Source organism: Phyllobates terribilis, unplaced genomic scaffold (genome assembly GCF_046119375.1).
Source record: "Phyllobates terribilis strain yellow unplaced genomic scaffold, ASM4611937v1 Scaffold_1__5_contigs__length_1240528914, whole genome shotgun sequence".
Taxonomy (NCBI): Eukaryota; Metazoa; Chordata; class Amphibia; order Anura; family Dendrobatidae; genus Phyllobates; species Phyllobates terribilis.
The window spans coordinates 883,250,495-883,270,286 of record NW_027362761.1 but is presented as its reverse complement, the minus strand read 5'-3'; the positions used below and the strand labels follow the sequence as shown (position 1 = coordinate 883,270,286).

The following is a 19,792-nucleotide window of genomic DNA, read 5'->3' as shown; positions in this document are numbered from 1 at the left end:
CCCATCCCCATCCTGGTATGCATAGCACCCCCAGCCTGGTATGCATGACATGCCCAGCATGGTATGCATTGCACCCCCAGCCTGCTATGCATGACACCCCCAACCTGGTATGCATGGCACCCCCATCCTGGTATGCATGGCACCCCCATCTTGGTAAGCATGGCACCCCCATTCTGGTATGCATGGCATCCCCATCCCCATAACCGTTCACACAAAAAAATAGGACTCTACTCACCTTCCTTCCCTCTGCTCCAGTGCTGTGTCTTGTTCTTCTGCCAGCAGCTGATCTCAGCGTGTGAGCCACGCATGATGTCACTGCCATGCACCCTCAAATACCGAGATCAGCTGCCGAGAATAGTCACTGCTCCCCACGCCGTGACTATGGACGTGGGGAGCAGTGACTATTCACTCTCCTTTATAGTGCGCACATTGCCATTCCAGCTGCGGCCCCTGCATGAATAAAAAAAAATAAATATTCACTACTCCACATGCCCAGGAGAATGGGGAGTAGTGAATATTCACACACGTGACCGCCGAGCCACTGCAGGAAGCCGGGCTGGGCTGACACTGCGTGCTATTAAGGAGAATGAATATTCAGTACTCCCACGCCAATGGGCATGGAAAGCAGAGAAAATTCATTTTCTTTTAACAGCGGGCACACGCAAGAGCTGGAACTGATGGCTCCTGCCTCCTGTGTCCTGCTCCTCCACCGCTGGTGCTCCCAGCCCGTCTATAGCCATAAGTATACGTTCGGACTGTAAAACACACCCCCCAATTTCCTCTAAAATTTTGTAGGAATAAAGTGTGTCTTATAGTGCGAAAAATATGGTAAACTTATAACCTTATAATGTAATTCAGCATTGATTCTCACACTGAGGTATAGTGACTTGGAAAAATATTTCTCCTCCCCCTTGGAATTTTTCTGTGTTTTGTTACCTCACAAACTAGAATTTCACTGTTTTTTTGAGGGTTTGCATCAGTTTATGTAAAGAACATGCCTACAACTGTCAACATTTGGTTTCCTTTTTATTATGAAGCAGACAACAAATAGGACAAAATAACTGAAAACTTCAGTGTGCATAACTATTCACCACCCTAAAGTCAGTACTTTGTAGAGCCTCCTTTTGTGGCAATTACAGCTGCAAGTCTCTGTGGATAAGTCTCTATGAGCTTTTCACATTTTGCAACTAAGATTTTTGCCCATTTCTCAAGGCAAAATTGCACCAGCTCCTTCAAGTTAGATGGCTTCCTCTGGTGAACAGAAGTCTTCAAGTCTGACCACAGATTCTCAACTGAATTAAGGTCTGGGCTTTGAGTAGGCCACTCCAAAACATTTACAGGTTTCCCCTTAAACCACTCGAGTGTTGCTTTAACAGTATGCTCTGGATCATTGTCTTATTGGAAGGTGAACCTCCATCTCAGTCTCAAATTACTGACAGACTGAAACAGGTTTTGCTCAATAATATCCCTATATTTCACAACATCTATCTTCCCCCCGACTCGGACCATTTTCCCTCTACTTTCTGCCAAAAAAAATCCCCACTGCATGATGCTGCCACAACCATGTTTTCCTGTGGGGATGGTGGTTTTGTGTTGATGAGCTGTGTTGGTTTGGCGCCAGACATAGCATTTACCTTGGTGACCAAAAAGTAAAATTTTGGTCTCATCTGACCAAAGCACCTTCTTCCATTTGAGCAGTCTCCCACATGTCTTTTGGTAAATTCAAACCTAGCCTTACACTTTTTATGTGTAAGTAAAGGGTTTTTTCTGCCCACGATTCCAAAAAGGCCACCTCTATGGCGTGTACTGCTTATTGTGATTGTATGGACAGATACTCCAGGCTCTGCTTGGGAACTCTGTAGGTCCTTCAGTGTTACCTTTGGTCTCTGTGCTGCCTCTCTGATTTATGACCTCCTTGCCCTGGCAGAGAGTTTTGGTGGGTGGCCTTATCTTGACAGGTTTGTTGTGGTGCCATGTTCTTTCCATTTAATAATAATGGATTTGATGGTGCTCAGGGGGATCATCAGAGATTGGGATATTTTTTGCAACCAAAAACTGACTTGTGCTCCTCAACAACTTGGTCCCTGACTTGTTTGGAGATCTGCTTGGTGTTCATGGTGTTGTTTGGTTAGTGGTGCTCCTTGCTTAATGGTGTGGCAGCCTTTGAGGCCTTTCAGAAAAGGTGTGTATTTACTGACAGATTATATTGCACACAGGTGGGCTGCCTTTCACTAAGCATTTGACTTATGAAGGTAATTGCTTGCACCATAAATTTTTAGGGGCTTCACAGCAAAAGGGATGAATACATATGTACATGACAATTTTTAGTTATTTGATCCCATAAATTTAATTTATGCATATATTTTTTTACTACACTTCACCAACTTAGACTATTTAGTGCTGATACAGCACACACAAATCAGATTACAAAAATATTTAAACCCAGGTTGTAATGTAATAAAATAGGTAAAAAGCTAAGAGGGTTTAATACTTTTGCAAACCACTGTAGTTAATAAATAACCTTTTATTGTATATCATGGTGAGCTTGACTGAGACTTTAGATTAATCAATGTGGCTGAAACTTTTCTCGTTCCCATTCTTGGTTCCAAAATATACCAGACAAAAATGATAATACCAATGTTTTAGAGTGAGATACCTACTTTGATAATGTGTCTTACTCCAAAACATTGATATTATTATTTTTAGGCTTATTATTATTATTATTAGATTACCACTGTTAATTGCAGGGTATTGTAAATATACAAAAGTATAATCAGAATTTTAGTAAATAAACATAATACACAACTTAAAGGGAATCTTTCACCCCCTGGCACTTATCTGATGGCGTTAAAGTGGTACCGTTAAATGCTTTCATGATATCCAACCAAACAAGGGCTGACCGAATATCATTAAAACAGTAAAGCTTGCTCTGGTTTTTATATCCTAAAATGTTGAATTTACAACTAGTGTGTGTCGGTCTGCAGCATTCATTGGCTGTATTAAAAAGATTTAACCAATGTACAGTACAGACCAAAAGTTTGGACACACCTTCTCATTTAAAGATTTTTCTGTATTTTCATGACTATGAAAATTGTACATTCACACTGAAGGCATCAAAACTATGAATTAACACATGAGGAATTATATACTTAACAAAAAAGTGTTAAACAACTGAAAATATGTCTTATATTCTAGGATCTTCAAAGTAGCCACCTTTTGCTTTGATGACTGCTTTGCACACTCTTGGCATTCTCTTGATGAGCTTCAAGAGGTAGTCACCGGAAATGGTTTTCACTTCAGAGGTGTGCCCTGTCAGGTTTAATAAGTGGGATTTCTTGCCTTATAAATGGGGTTGGGACCATCAGTTGTGTTGTGCAGAAGTCTGGTGGAAACACAGATGATAGTCCTACTGAATAGACTGTTCGAATTTGTATTATGGCAAGAAAAAAGCAGCTAAGTTAAGAAAAACGAGAGGCCATCATTACTTTAAGAAATGAAGGTCAGTCAGTCCGAAAAATTGGGAAAACTTTGAAAGTGACCCCAAGTGCAGTTGTAAAAACCATCAAGCGCTACAAAGAAACTGGCTCACATGAGGACTGCCCCAGGAAAGGAAGACCAAGAGTCACCTCTGCTTCTGAGGATAAGTTTATCCGAGTCACCAGCCTCAGAAATCGAAGGGTTAACAGCAGCTCAGATTAGAGACCACGTCAATGCCACACAGAGTTCTAGCATCTCTACAACAACTCTTGAGAGGAGACTTTGTGCAGCAGGCCTTTATGGTAAAATAGCCGCTAGGAAACCACTGCTACCGGCAACAAGCAGAAGAGACTTGTTTGGGCTAAAGAACCAAGGAATGGACATTAGACCAGTGGAAATTTGTGCTTTGGTCTGATGAGTCCAAATTTGAGATCTTTGGTTCCAACCACCGTGTCTTTGTGCGACGCAGAAAAGGTGAACGGATGGACTCTACATGCCTGGTTCCCACCGTGAAACATGGAGGAGGAGGTGTGATGGTGTGGGGGTGCTTTGCTGGTGACACTGTTGGGGATTTATTCAAAATTGAAGGCATACTGAACCAGCATTGCTACCACAGCATCTTGCAGCGGCTTGCTATTCCATCTGGTTTGCGTTTAGTTAGACCATCATTTATTTTTCAACAGGACAATGACCCCAAACACACCTCCAGGCTGTGTAAGGGCTATTTGACCAAGAAGAAGAGTGATGGGGTGATACGCCAGATGACCTGGCCTCCACAGTCACCAGAGGTGAAGGCAAAAGGGCCAACAAGTGCTAAGCATCTCTGGCAACTCCTTCAAGATTGTTGGAAGACCATTTCCGGTGACTACCTCTTGAAGCTCATCAAGAGAATGCCAACAGTGTGCAAAGCAGTCATCAAAGCAAAAGGTGGCTACTTTGAAGAACCTAGAATATAAGACATATTTTCAGTTGTTTCACACTTTTTTTGTTAAGTATATAATTCCACATGTGTTAATTCATAGTTTTGATGCCTTCAGTGTGAATGTACAATTTTCATAATCATGAAAATACAGAAAAATATTTAAATGAGAAGGTGTGTCCAAACTTTTGGTCTGTACTGTAAGTTCTACAACTTACATCAAGTGACTTGCTTCCACTGAAAAAGGCAGAAAAAAAACTAATTTTCCTATTTTCACGTTCAGCTATGACTATCATTGTTCCACAGTATAATTAGTGTTATAACAGCTATGAAAGCTAATGCGTCCTTTGTGAGAAAGCCACCAACTGACATGTCAGCCGGCAGCTTATCTCCGGGAGAACAAGTGAAATGACTGACAGTACAAAAACCTACATGTTCAATTAACATCTTTCCCGACCATCAGTCGGCAGGCTCCCCCATACACATTTGATTGCTGTCCCAATTTGTCGATATCAATAGTTCCACCAACATTAATCTAATTTTCTCATGGATTGTAAGCTTTCGGACAGGACCTTCACTCCTCTTGGTATCTGTTGAATTATGTGTTACTTTTTATTGTATTTATTGCCTATACATGTCCCTCTGAATAATATTTTGGCGCTATAGAAATAAAAATTATTCTTTATTATTATTAATGTGTATGGGGGCCTTAAGACACAGCCATACTCCCCATAGAAAAGGCAGAGATGTATTATTTCTATCTCTGCCCTCTCTATCGCTGTACACACAGTGTAGGGAAAGAGCAGAACCTGCTTGGTCCAAGGAGACGTAGTCAGCTCTGCTATGCAGACAGGAAGCTGCTTTTCCACTGTAACTGGGGTTAATATACTAGCCCCAATTACATGGTAAATCAAGTAAAAAAAAAAGTATTTAAATGTTGAAATGCATTATGGGAGCACGATATGTTAAATAACTGAAAATAAAGAATTAATTAAATAAATAGCACTTAAAAAAAAAATTAAAAAGCTATTGCTAATCCAAATCATTACTAGTCCCGCCCTGAAAAAAAAACAAAAACGTGCAATATTTAAAAATGATTCTGGCAGAAAGTGGAACATATTTTAAAATGTGTTTTAGTGGTCCTTTGTAAAAAACAGTGTAAAACAGAAATGTATTTCCTTTATTTTACCACAGAAATTGCCTGATATCAGCAAAAAAAAGATTATAACAAATACATAAAGATGAAGCCCCATATATTCAGAAAAAAATATTTAAACGTTATTTGAATATCCCAATGAGAAAAAATTTAACAGATTTTTAAACCGAATGTGCGTAAAAAAAAACTAAAAATGTGCCTGGTCACAAAAAAGAGAATAGTCGTGAACTGATTACAAATTACATCATAATATATGGAATTGAAATTCTTGATTTTGGATATTATTTTTGGATGTCTGCAAATTATGTCACAGTTCTGCTATTTAATCGCACATTTACTTTAAATTTACAATGCTTTTACATCTTAAGGTTGGAGACTGGAAGCTAAGAGCTGGGAAAAACAGATTGGGAAATACAGGAAGGAAAAAAAAAATAACTTGCGTCACATATAACTCTTCTTTCTATACACAAAAGTCATTACTATTTGGGAGATAGGAACAAATTCGCTACCTGAATAATTCAAGTTTGAGTGTATTGTCTTGTGATATCATTTTATGAAGTGCCTAGAATGTCCGGGATGCAGAACTAGTCCAGAACAGTGGGGAAATATATAATCAACTCAAGTGCTACAGGCAGCAAAGAAGGGAAATTTCTGATTGCAAAAGTAATTTCTAGGAAAAGAACAAGATGTAGTAATGTGGATAAGCCGTGGAACACAGATCACAACGGTGTTATGCATCGTACAAACAGCCAAGACTAAGAATAAATTATTATTATGGTATGTACTTTAGTGTCTAACTTTTCCTAAATCTAGGCTTACACAATCATAGAATTCAGAAAAAAAATGTTTAGTATGTTTATGCACCTATACTGTAGTTTAATTCAGATTTTTTTTTTATTAACACTTTTGCTAATGTTGCTAAAATGCAATTGGTAAAACAATATAGCTCTCATTCATAAATTATTTTTTTTTAACCAATGAAAATAGAAAACTTAGTTGAGAATAATCATCCCAAATAACAGATTTATGTCACCCTGGCCTGGATGCCACAAATATAATAAAGCTGTGTCTGAGAGCAAGGGGGAGGTTCTCTAGTCAGGGGAACATTAGCATGCCATACCTCCTGTCTCAGGCCAGTAGGGGGAGCAGGCTGCCCCTATAAAAGCTGGAACTGGGGGCAGGGTTAGAGAGAGCTGGACGACCTGTCTCAGGATTGAGAAGTGTCCCAGAGCAGAGAGGGACAGTTGTATTGCACCCTAAGAGGAAGTGTGGCAGTAGGAGAGCCACAAGCCAGAGACAAGAGGCAAAGTGAGCCTGTCTTGGCAGACAAAGAACTCCATTTTACCAGACTTTGGTGTCTGAGGCTGTGAGGATTCCACGCCCTGCAGCAGATAACCAGTCCACAGGGGACTGTATGTTCCTTGGCCTAAGAAGCCCGGAGGCTCTGCCACAACAGAAGGGACCAGCAAAGCCGTACCAGGCCGGGAGCAGAAAGGGACCCACGTTGCAGGCCATACAGGCGAAAATACACGGTGAGTTCGGGACCGTGGGCTGTTACCCTATCAGGAGGAGATAGCCAGAAGGAGCGCAGAGAGCACGGTAGGCCTACACCCTCACCCTGACCAGGGCCAATTTCCCAATTGCTCTCAGACATCCAGGTCCCCTCCTAGCTGGGACTGTTTGTGGGTCAGTTCACCTGTTCTAGTAAAGACCCTGGACTGCAATCTGTTGTCTGTGTGCTCCTTGCTCCTCCAGCACTAACGGTACTGGGACACCCTACACCATCACCCCCATCTTCTATTATACTGCCCTGGAGCCGCACTCTTCGCGTGGGGAGTCACATTATCCCAGCTGCATACATCATCAGCCCCAGCGGTCTACCTGGCAGAGGCGGTCCGCACTGACCGCAATCCACGGGTGGCGTAGTCGGACATCACTTAAAACTTATAAAGGGACTACCACTGGTCTGACCACCCTGAGCCACGGACCGTGTCCCCACTACTACCCTCATTGTTCCCCTATTGCCCGGATCCGAGTGCCCCATGGCCCAGGGGGCGAGTCAGATTCATGGCTCTGAACAAATCTCTCATACAGTCGTGTTCAATAGTTTACATACCCCGGCAGAATTTTTGCTTTCTTGGCCTTGTTTCAGAGAATATGAATGATAACAAAAAAAAAATTTCTCCACTCATGGTTATTGGTTAGGTGAAGCCATTTATTGTCAAACTACTGTGTTTTCTCTTTTTAAATCTTAATGACAACCAAAAACATCCAAATGACCCTGATCAAAAGTTTACATACCCTGGTGATTTTTTGGCCACAACTGCCAGGAAAATTGTTCGGGATGCAAAGAAAAACCCTCAAATAACATCAGCTGAACTTCAGGACTCTCTGAAAACTAGCGGTGTGGCTGTTTCAAGATGCACAATAAGGAGGCACTTGAAGAAAAATGGGCTGCATGGTCGAGTCGCCAGAAGAAAGCCATTACTTCGCAAATGCCACAAAGTATCTTGCCTACAATACGCCAAACAGCAGAGAGACCAGCCTCAAAACTTCTGGAACAAGGTAATTTGGAGTGATGAGACCAAAATTCAACTTTCTGGCCACAACCAAAAACATTACATTTGGAGAGAGATCCAAAACACAAGGCCAAGTCGATCTGTCATTGGCTACAGCAGAACAAAGTGAAGGTTCTGGAGTGGCCATCTCAGTCTCCTGACCTCAATATCATTGAGCCACTCTGGGGAGATCCCAAGCACGCAGTTCATGCTAGACAGCCCAGGAATTTACAGGAACTGGAGGCTTTTTGCCAAGAAGAATGGGCAGCTTTACCATCTGAGAAATTAAGGAACCTCATCCACAGCTACCACAAAAGACTTCAAGCTGTCATTGATGTTAGAGGGGGCAATACACAGTATTAAGAACTGGGGTATGTGAACTTTTGATCAGAGTCATTTGGATGCTTTTGGTTGTCATTAAGATTTAAAAAGAGAAAACACAATAGTTTGACAATAAATGGCTTCACCCAACCAATAACCATGAGTGGAGAAAAAGCTTTTTGTTATCATTCAAATTCTCTGAAACAAGGCCAAGAAAGGAAAAATTCTACCGGGGTATGTAAACTTTTGAGCACAACTGTATTTGCAACTGACTGTTTAAAATATCTCTACCTCTTCTATGAGTAGCCACTAATTTGTGTCTTTAATAAATTGGTCTACAATTACATTTGCAACTTGACTACATCCATTTTTCTTGACATTAGACAAATTTTCTTTGTTTAGAGTAAGAAAACAAATGTTGCAAATTACATTGTCATTTTAGATATATCTTTTACCTTATGCAGTTTCTGAATAATATTGATTTATATTTATGTAAAATATACCGTATTTTTCGGACTATAAGACGCACCAGACATAAGACGCACCTAGGTTTTAGAGGAGGAAAATAGAAAAAAAATGTAAGCAAAAAATGTGGTCATGATGCCCTGTTAATGGGGAAGGGGTCTGCTGCTGACACTGTTATAGGGGTAATGTCCCCCAATTCTGTTAATATCCCCCATCCTGGTATATATGTCCCCCTTCTCCCTGTTATACGTGGCCCTCATCCCCATCCTGATATGCATGGCACCCCAATCCACCATCCTGGTATGCATGTCACTCCAATCCCCCATCCTGGTATGCATGGCACCCCAATTCCCCATCCTGGTATGCATGGCACCCCAATCCCCCATCCTGATATGCATGGCCCCCTTCATCCCTCTTCCTGGTATGTATGGCACCCTTCATCCTGGTATGTATAGCCCCCCTCACACCCATCCTGGTATCTATGGCACCTTCATCCCTCTTCCTGGTATGTATGGTACCTTCACTCCTTTTCCTGTTATGTATGGCACTCTTCATCCCTGTATGTATGGCCCCCCTCATCCTGATATGTATGGCCCCCTTCATCCCTGTATGTATGCCCCCCCTCATTCTTCATCCCTGTATGTATGGCCCCCTCATCCTGGTATGTATGGCCCCTTCATCCCTGTATGTATGGCCCCCTTCATCCTGGTATGTATGGCCCCCTTCATGCCTCATCCCTGGATGTATGTCCCCCCTCATCCTTGTATGCATGGCTCCCCTCATCCCTGTATGTAAGGCCCCCCTCAACCCGATATGTATGGCCCCCCTCATCTTTCTTCCTGGTATGTATGGCACCCTTCATCCCTGTATGTACGGCCCCCCTTATCATTGCCGACAGGGTTCTCACTGTGTGAGTCCCCATGGCGAAACTGCCATGTGCCCTCACACAGCGAGATGCTGTGCCAGGATAGTCACTGCTCCCCACGCCGGGACTGCGTGCATTGGGAGCAGTGACCATTCATTCACCCAAATAGCGTGGCTCCTTCTGTGCTCGGCTGTCAGCATGTCTGCTATTAAAGTCCATGAATATTCACCACACCCAGCTGTCATCACCAACAAAGGCTTGTGTGCGAAGCATTAATTCAATTTCAGTAAGCGTGTTCAATACTTTTTCCCTGTGTAATTTCTCATTATTACACATAACTTAATTAATGGAAATCTTTGATTTGATTTCTTTCCCTATTTGGATTGGACGGGCTGTTACTGAAATCTAGTGACAATTGGATGTCAATAGAACCTTTAGAAATATATTTACATAGACAATTGGTGTTCAATGCTTATTTCACCCACTGTATATTGCACAATGACAAGAGAACAAGGAATCACTGAGGTATTTAAAAGGTATGTTTTATTCACACATAAAAGAATGTGAGAAAAAAAGCAAATGTTCAGATCATGAAAACCAGATAAAATTTGGTGCAGGAGATTGGGCAAAAATTCAATTAGCAAAGCCTATTCCAAAATGGCATATATAATAAAGTACATAGAAGTCAATAGAATACAATACAAACATATCAAAGTCATAGCTCATTTACCATAACATATTGAATATTATTACTCATTACAAACGCTCACCATCCACTGACCCCCAATGAGTGCTTTGCCTATTTAAGTTTCCTCAGAAGGTTCATAGAAATTAGTCTGTTTATTTGTAGAGTGGTGGTATGATCTCAGGGTCTAAACTCAGGAAGTACGGTCCTTGTAGCCTTCCTTCGATCAGTCATGCCATGATTCTGCTCATACCATGGGCAGTACCACCTCACATTGCCAATGGAGCCTGGAAGAACTAGAGGAGCACAGAACTCATGTACACTTGCCACCTTAACCCTCTCCATAATCTGTCCCTCACAGCCCTGTATTAGAATGATGGCGGGTATGATGGTGTTGTGCACAACTTATGTTACAAATTATACATTTAATGAAATACGATGTACAAAATACTCCAATGATTGAATAAAACAACAACGGTGCACCAACATATCAATTAATAAATATGATTAATAAGTTTAAAAAGTAAATATTACAAAGTAACTAAATAAAACATAAACATAAATAATGTATGCAGTTTACAGATCAATTAATCTCATGAATACAAAACAATGTAATTAAAAAGTGCAGTACATAATAATTTATGCATAAAGTGATAGTGTGCAATAATGAAGAAAAAAAGGGCGAAGGGGAGGGAGAGGCTGGAGGGGTGGATTTTTTCCCCTAAACTTATCAGGTTTTTTTTTTCTATTTTTTCTTTCATATATGCAATTATGATGTTTGAGTGGAACAAGTATATAGTAATACCTAATTTATGATGCAAATATGTACCATTGGAGTTATATTAGTATAATATTCACTGCAGCCTGCAACCGTTCTTGAAGAGAAACTGATTGACAATTTCTTACAAGTAATGGCATATTTAAAATTGTGCATGTGCTTTAAAAGGGGCTTTTTCATTAAAGGGGTTTCTGGGCTGTTTAAAAATCTAAATGAGAATTGAGCAGATAAAAAAACAGATACTAATATTTATATCCCCTGCCATGAAGACAATAGTTTACCTTGTGATGATGTGCCCGTACCCACATGTGGTTGGTCTAACTGATCAATGACCATAGTGGTCCCAAGTCACATATACTGACATGACAGCCAGGGCTGTGGAGTCGGAGTCGTGTAGTCGGAGCCCATTTTGGTGGAGTCGGAGTCGGTATAAAATGAGCCAACTCCAACTCTTAAAATATATAATAAATTGGGTACAGTAGTTCAATGCAGTTTGTGGGGAACATTTTTTCATAAGAATTTGGGAAAGTTATGAAATGTCCTATAAATATCTGTCCTATTCCTGATCGAAGGGTCTAGTCTTTCAGCTGAGATGAATCTGTGCTACAGTAAATTTATTACTTAAACATGAGCCATGTATAAGGGAGTCAGAGTCAGTCGTGGAGTCGGAGTCGGAGGTTTGGCTTATCGACTCCACAGCCCTGATGACAGCCATGAATAATGATTGGATACAACAGCCATCTGCAGGGGAGGATATAGAGAGAAGAGCGCCCCCTGTGCAAGGACAGTATATTGGCCATTTGCAGTTCAATAATGTGACTGTGCCAGAAGCTGTTTGCTGCTTTATATGTTGAAGAGGCCCCCTTACTTAATGGGCCCCTGTGCGTTCAAGGTCATCTGCCTATATTTGTACATCATTGCTTCTGCAAAGTGGTCAGAGACCACTGGGGAACCACTAGGGTGGCAGCATCGGAGCAGTGAGTGATTTGAAAGTTGAGTATTTGATTTTGCGTTTTATTATTTGAGTATTATTGAGTTTTATTTTTCATGTGATCACGTTAACACATTTTCAGCTGATAGATTTTTCGTATTAAGAAGCCCTTCATAAGGATTTTAAAAGTGGCACTCTGAGATTTCTACAAAGGGCTCTTTTCTACCATCCCTTTTCCTATCATTTTGATTTCTGCTTATTCTGTAGAAAACAATAAGGTCTATCTGAATTAAATGACTGTAATCATGGTATAACACGGTATAAATGAATACAAATTTTGTGTGACAGGTTCGGTTGAAATTGATTGCAATGTACAGCAAAATATATGTTTAAGTATATATTTGCTATGACATCAATGTCAATGAAATAGGACAGTAATGAGAAGCCTATTTTTCTACTTATTACTGACTAAAGCTAGACTGATTAAATGTAAGATACGACAAGGATGTTTCTTGAATAAATTTCCAAATTATGGACCTTTTTTGCACAGTAGCTCATGGAAGAAAAATGACACTCAGCGTTGAAACCACAAGAGGTATCTGAATAAAACAATAGGGCTGTTTTCTGAAGAAGACCTTTTAATGTGCAATTTTCAAGAATGAATTGCTTAAGATTGCTTAGCAAGTGGATCTAAATCACTGTGCAGTCTTACAATGCTTGGCTTAGCACAAAATTGAAAATGTATATTACTTTTTCACAACACAGTACATAATGAGGTTTTATATATCTCTAGCATTCCATAGACAGATTTACACCTTCTCATTAAACTCAACTTGAGAGCTTGACCTGCATTTCTGACATTAATGTTCATAAATCTTGCAATGTAATGCAAAGCATTCTTCCTGGTAAACAAGACATCGGGATTCAGGGCAAGAGCTTCATATTAAATCTAAAGGCGATTCTATTCTGGTATTATTATAATAGCAACAAGCACCATGGATATTGCCCAGCTTTCAATGTTTACCTGTCACATTTGTAATGACCCATATCAATAGTTCTGAAGAGGTGCTGGGTCATCTATGATATAATGAGGATTCCGATATATAATTATTGTTATATTAAAAACACCATCAAATGGGTAGCTCATAGGTGGTCAAGGTTGAATGTAGCGGCATTGTCACAAATGGCTAATTGGACACTAAGTGGAGCAAGTACATTGGTAAAGCCACAGTGGTCAAGCGCAACCATGCAGCTACATTCAATCTCAATCCAAATGACAAGGAAAGGGAGATCAAGACATTCGTGCATTGCGGAAAAATGTTTAGGGCACAAGAAAGATGCATGCCTCCAGTGTATCTTATAGAGAAATATCTAGATCAGGGGGTACACATCTTATTCTGGATAAAGGGTCATGTCGTCAGATTGTAGGCTGCAATAAAATGTGAAAAAATTTTATTTGAGACTTTTATTGCATGGATTATTCGTTATTTCTAGAAATGTATTTTGCTTGGTCATCTTGTATAATGTCACATGTTAAGCCAACATTAAAATAACATGTGATTACTTGTGTCTTCAGCACCAGCGTGCTCACCAGGACCCTGTAGCTCTAAAATACAGCTTTTATGAGGTGATCACTGCTGGCAGCCAGGCTTCTCCTGATCTACTATCACTCCAAAGGAGGTGCGTGATGCCTGGGTGGTATGCTACACACATAGAACGATGGCTGCAACACTTCTCTACTGCCCAGGTAATACTGTCATATTTATTTTTTTATCAGGATTATCTCTTTTTCTTGTCAATTAATTTTTATTTGATTTTACTCAGTGTGATGAAAACCGGCCGGTGGGTGCAGCTCTCTGGCGCCCCCTTACCTCTCAGGTGAGTCAAGGTACTGCACCCAGAGTAAGTGGTGCCAGGAAGCTGCTACCAGCGGGGGAAAAGACGGTGGTGTGTTGTCCCTTACACGTCACCAATCTGTGACGCCACGATACAGGCACAACTCTCTGGCGCCCCCTTGCCTCTCAGGTCAGTCAAGGTACTGCACCTAGAGGGAGTGGTCGCCGGAGAGGCCATCCTGTAGCCCTCTGGGTATTTGAGGCCCTCTGCAGTGAGGGCGGTATATATATTCCCCTGGCTGCGCCAGTAATATATATCCACACCTCCGACCGTCACTGCCAGCCTTCCTCAAATCCCCCAGATGGTATGCTGCCTCCAGTTCTTGTTTGATACAAGCCCGGTCCGTTAATAGACTTGTATCGGGTCAGAAACCAACCCAGTAACGTTTCAGCCAAGCGTTTCCGGACCAATGGATTCATATATGAAGAGTAAAGGATACAGCCCATGATTAATTTGTGATTTAATCGATTATAAGAATACACTAGATTACAAGGCTATACAATTAACTATACAACGGTATTTGGCCAGAATAAGAGCTATAACAATTAGAAATACAAAATACAGGAATAACAACGATAAATCAATTACCGTTCTTGTGGTGCAAGGGAGGATTTGCGATCCCACAGGTTCAAGCTCAGTTGCAGTCGTCCCGGCCTCAGTAGCACATGGCAAAGGTGCTCCTCCCACTCAGAGACCTGGACCCGACGTTAGGAGTTGTTCACATCATCTCCTGGGTCAAACTGAGGGGGTTTCTGGCTGTCGTCTATACTAAAGTCCTGTCACGCCCACTCTTGGTGATGTCAGTTTACTAAGACCCGCCCCCCCTACTAATGCTCATTTTAGCTTCATTTTAGAAAAGTACCCATAACTTTCCCTGGGGTGATCTCATCTTATCACCAGAGGTCTCGTCGTGATCCTCCTCTTGTGGGGAAGCCATTGACTCTAAACATGCCTCCCCTGGGACCTTGTATATGGTTCTTCTAAATATCCAGCTTTCCAGGCCACTCATGGATTTATAAGTCCCACGATTGTGTCTGTGGGCACCTTCCTCACATGATACATTTTAATTGGGTTCCCTAACTTGTATCGTGTGGTTATGAATGGATAGTATCTGCAGCTGTTGGCGGCCTTTTTCCACAAGGAAAGCACATGATTTCTTCAGACAATGGAAAGGTTTGCAGGCTTGCACAAATGGTTTGCTTTTGGTTTCCAGTGACATCAAGGTGTTAATTACCCCCCTGGGGCCTAGCTGACTCTGTCCTGCTTGGACACAACAAAAACTGGCCCATCTATTTACCATATCAAAGCAGTTTCTGGAGACTGATCTACAGAGGTGGGGGCGAATTGCTTTGTTTGCCAGGGGCTGCAGAATGTGAAATGTTAGAAGCTGTGTGGGGGATGTTTAGAAATGGCAATAGGGAATATCCTCAGGTATGACGTATCATACCTAAGATGGCGGCTGACTTTCCTGACACTCAAATTAAAACATTTGTAACTTTAGTTGCCTTACAATTCGGATTATTAGTTTTACCATAACCATAAAGAAATGTAATGGGTTAAAAAAACAAAACAATAAAGGAAGGGGTTGGAAAAAGGAAAGGGGGCACTGATATATACTATCTGGATGTACACTTGAGGTGACATATAAGTTTTCCAAAAGGAATTAGATGAATGACAACCATATATACTACTCTTTATGAAATTTGAGTGCATTATGGTGGATTATCTCTTTTTCTGTTGTCAATGGTTATGAGTTTACAAGATGCATGTTGATGACAAATTGATTATTGACTGGTTGTTAAGATTTGCATTACAGGTAGCAATTACTTTTTCTCCAAAAACAGAACGGGAGGGACTTTTCAAAATCTCTCCTTTAGAAAGCTTTGGAGCTTTCTGCTAGACTTGATAACATTTTTCATGAAAACAAATCCCTTTGACACAAGACGGAGATCATGGACGATGATTATGCTGATGGACCGAGACAAAGCTCAGCAGACTGCTCTACATGTAAAGATATTGTACAAAAGGTGTCACGATTCTCCCACTCACAGTGTCCTAAGAATGTTGTGAGTGACAGCTCAGCTGCCCTATGGGATCAAGGGCATGCTGGGCTGTCAAGTATTGTGAGTGACAGTCTAGTTGTCCAATCTAAGGCAGGGGTGTTCTGGGCTCATTCAGGGTGAGTACCTGGATATTTAGCTGGCTGGCAATGGTTCGACCTTTGGCAGTTGTAGCCTTGCTCAGTGATGTGTTAGCTCTGTACTCTGTGTTCTGATTTTCTGATAGCACCAAATGTTAACTCCACCCCATGCGGAGTCACCACATGAGGCAGTAATCATGTGTAAACATCAGGGCCAAAACCACCAGCTGTAAAAAATACCATTCAAAAAACCATCTACAAAAAGCTGCGGGGTGGGAGGGTGTTTGATGATCAATGTGATGAGGTGATATGAGTGGGTACCCTTTCTTATTGCTTAGAAACCCATTTGACTCTCCCTCAAAAGACCCATCCACCAATCCAGGGTCCTGAATGTACACAAGATGCAAGTAACAGCTTTGTTGTAACTTTTAATTTTGTTAACCTCTCACAGTCCTACGCACCTTCACTATTTGCTATGGTGCCTACAAGACTATCCGTTTGTCTTATCCCTTCAACCTTCATGTACTCACCTGGCTTTTGACCTTGGAGTTCTAGACTTCCCCGACTCATGGCTTGCCTGTGAGAAGTGACTCAGCATCATACGAGGGTTATGTAAGGAACACAGAAAATGTCCAAAAATAGAAAATATATACCAGCAATTATTCCCTTAATCTCCTACTTTACCTAGATCTTTTTTTTTTCTCATATGACAAATGAGAAATATATAAAGAAATCATCTTAGCATCTCAGGAGCTCATCCATGTCCCCTTCCTTCACCTTACTGTCTTGTGTCTGCCTGTAAGACAACTGGTTACAGCAGAATCACTGTTTTACCAAATCTGCAGTAGTGTAGATTCCTAAACCTAACACGTTTTGCAAAAGGGGTAAACTTCACCAATCAAAGATGGGAATGAATGGTGGGACATTAGTCACTTGGTTCCCTGCAGGATTTCTGCAAATTGACAGTTTCAGGGTGAAAATGCTGATATAGAATAAACCGAACATAGCACTCCTGGTAATTGGTGCAAAAGTAGTATCCTATCCCTTAAAATATTATAAAGAGAACTGGGCCCTCAAATGTAGGTAAGATAATCTTATTGGTGCAAACAATCCAAAATATTAACATTTCGATCATATCACCAGACCTTCTTCAGTAATACGAATTTTATTCAATGAAAACAATGAAGACAGTGCAGGAAGTATCAGCAGGTGCTGCAAGGGAGGTGTACTCATAACTTTTATAGGCAGACACAATGAAGAATTCAAGGGCTTTCGGACTATGTTCAGTCCAAAAAAATGTCCTTGAATGTCTCAATTGGACACATCGAAACACACATTCTAATAAAGGTAGGACATGTTTAAAAATATTTAAAAAATCAAAGTTTCACTATAATGCGATATTCATGTACGCAAAACAGTAACTGTTCATTTTAAAGGGAACCTGTCATGTCCCCAAATATTATTATATATAGAGCTATATAGGACTACATCTGCAGGATAATAGTGTTACAGGGATGTCCGGCAGGCTTACTGAAAGCATAGCTATGGAGAGAAAATAAACTTTATTCCTCCCAGGAGCTGCAGTCATAGAGGTGTGCCCGGAGCAGCCACAGTCACCACTCAGTAAACAGTGAGCAGCTGCTGTAGCCACGCCCCAATACTTTGATTGACAGCTCACTCTACACAGATGCGCTATAAATCCAGTTGTCAATCAAAGTGCCAGGGTGTGCCTACAGCCGCCGCTCACTGTGTACTGAGTGGTGGCTGGAGACTCTCCGTCACCGTCATGCTTCTATGACTGAAAGCCGGTGGCACCCAGGAGAGATAAAATGTATTTTCTCCCAGTAGTCGCGCTTTCAGTTAGATGGCCAGACAGCATTGCGACACTATTAACCCCTATATCAGCAGGTAAATAGCATTTAGGGATGTGACAGGTTCCCTTAAGGATAAGTAAGCATTTGCTCCAAACTTACAGAGAGAAATACAGTGGTGGCCAAAAGTATTGGCACCCCTGCAATTCTGTCAGATAATACTCAGTTTCTTCCTGAAAATGATTGCAATCACATATTCTTTGGTATTATTATCTTCATTTAATTTGTCTTCAATGAAAAAACACAAAAAGAATTGTCCTAAAGCCAAATTGGATATAATTCCACACCAAACCTAAAAAAGGGGGTGGACAAAAGTATTGGCACTGTTTGAAAAATCATGTGATGCTTCTCTAATTCGTGTAATTAACAGCACCTGTAACTTCCCTGTGGCACCTAACAGGTGTTGGCAATAACTAAATCACACTTGCAGCCAGTTAACATGGATTAAAGTTGACTCAACCTCTGTCCTGTGTACCACATTGAGCATGGAGAAAAGAAAGAAGACCAAAGAACTGTCTGAGGACTTGAGAAACCAAATTGTGAGGAAGCATGAGCAATCTCAAGGCTACAAGTCCATCTCCAAAGACCTGAATGTTCCTGTGTCTTCCGTGCGCAGTGTCATCAAGAAGTTTAAAGCCCATGGCACTGTGGCTAACCTCCCTAAATGTGGATGGAAAAGAAAAATTGACGAGAGATTTCAACGCAAGATTATGCAGATCGTGGATAAAGAACCTCGACTAACATCCAAACAAGTTCAAGCTGCCCTGCAGTCCGAGGGTACAACAGTGTTAACCCGTACTATCCGTCGGCATCTGAATGAAAAGGGACTGTAAGGTAGGATACCCAGGAAGACCCCACTTCTTACCCCGAGACATAAAAAAGCCAGGCTGGAGTTTGCCAAAACTTACCTGAGAAAGCCTAAAACGTTTTGGAAGAATGTTCTCTGGTCAGATGAGACAAAAGTAGAACTTTTTGGGATAAAGCATCAACATAGAGTGTACAGGGAAAAAAAAGAGGCATTCAAAGAAAAGAACACGGTCCCTACAGTTAAACATGGCGAAGGTTCCCTGATGTTTTGGGGTTGCTTTGCTGCCTCTGGCACTGGACTGCTTGACCGTGTGCATGGCATTATGAAGTCTGAAGACTACCAACAAATTTTGCAGCATAATGTAGGGCTCAGTGTGAGAAAGCTGGATCTCCCTTAGAGGTCATGGGTCTTCCAGCAGGACAATGACCCAAAACACACTTCCAAAAGCACTATAAAATGGTTTGAGAGAAAGCACTGGAGACTTCTAAGGTGGCCAGCAATGAGTCCAGACCTGAATCCCATAAAACACCTGTGGAGAGATCTCAAAATGGCAGTTTGGAGAAGGCACCCTTCAGATATCAGGGACCTGGAGCAGTTTGCCAAAGAAGAATGGTCTACAATTCCAGCAGAGCATTGTAAGAAACTCATTGATGGTTACCGGAAGCGGTTGTTCGCAGTTATTTTGGCTAAAGGTTGTGCAACCAAGTATTAGGCTGAGGGTGCCAATACTTTTGTCTGGCCCATTTTTGGAGTTTTGTGTGAAATGATCAATGATTTGATTTTTGCTTCATTCTCTTTTGTGTTTTTTCCTTGCAAGCAAATGAAATGAAGATAATAATACCAAAGAATTTGTGATTGCAATCATTTTCAGGAAGAAACTGAGTATTATCTGACAGAATTGCAGGGGTGCCAATACTTTTGG

At 41.2% G+C, this 19,792-nt stretch overlaps 1 protein-coding gene across 3 annotated transcripts in view; it reads left to right on the top strand.

Annotated features, from left to right (window-relative positions):
* Positions 1 to 19,792, top strand: part of LOC141154236 (bifunctional heparan sulfate N-deacetylase/N-sulfotransferase 3-like) — an 875,193-nt gene that overhangs the window by 806,951 nt on the left and 48,450 nt on the right. For all 3 annotated transcript variants that reach the window (XM_073639857.1, XM_073639847.1, XM_073639839.1), the window contains exon 11: positions 13,732 to 13,902. In XM_073639857.1, the coding sequence (XP_073495958.1) occupies positions 13,732 to 13,902 (171 nt within the window). The remainder of the gene's footprint in view (positions 1 to 13,731; positions 13,903 to 19,792) is intronic.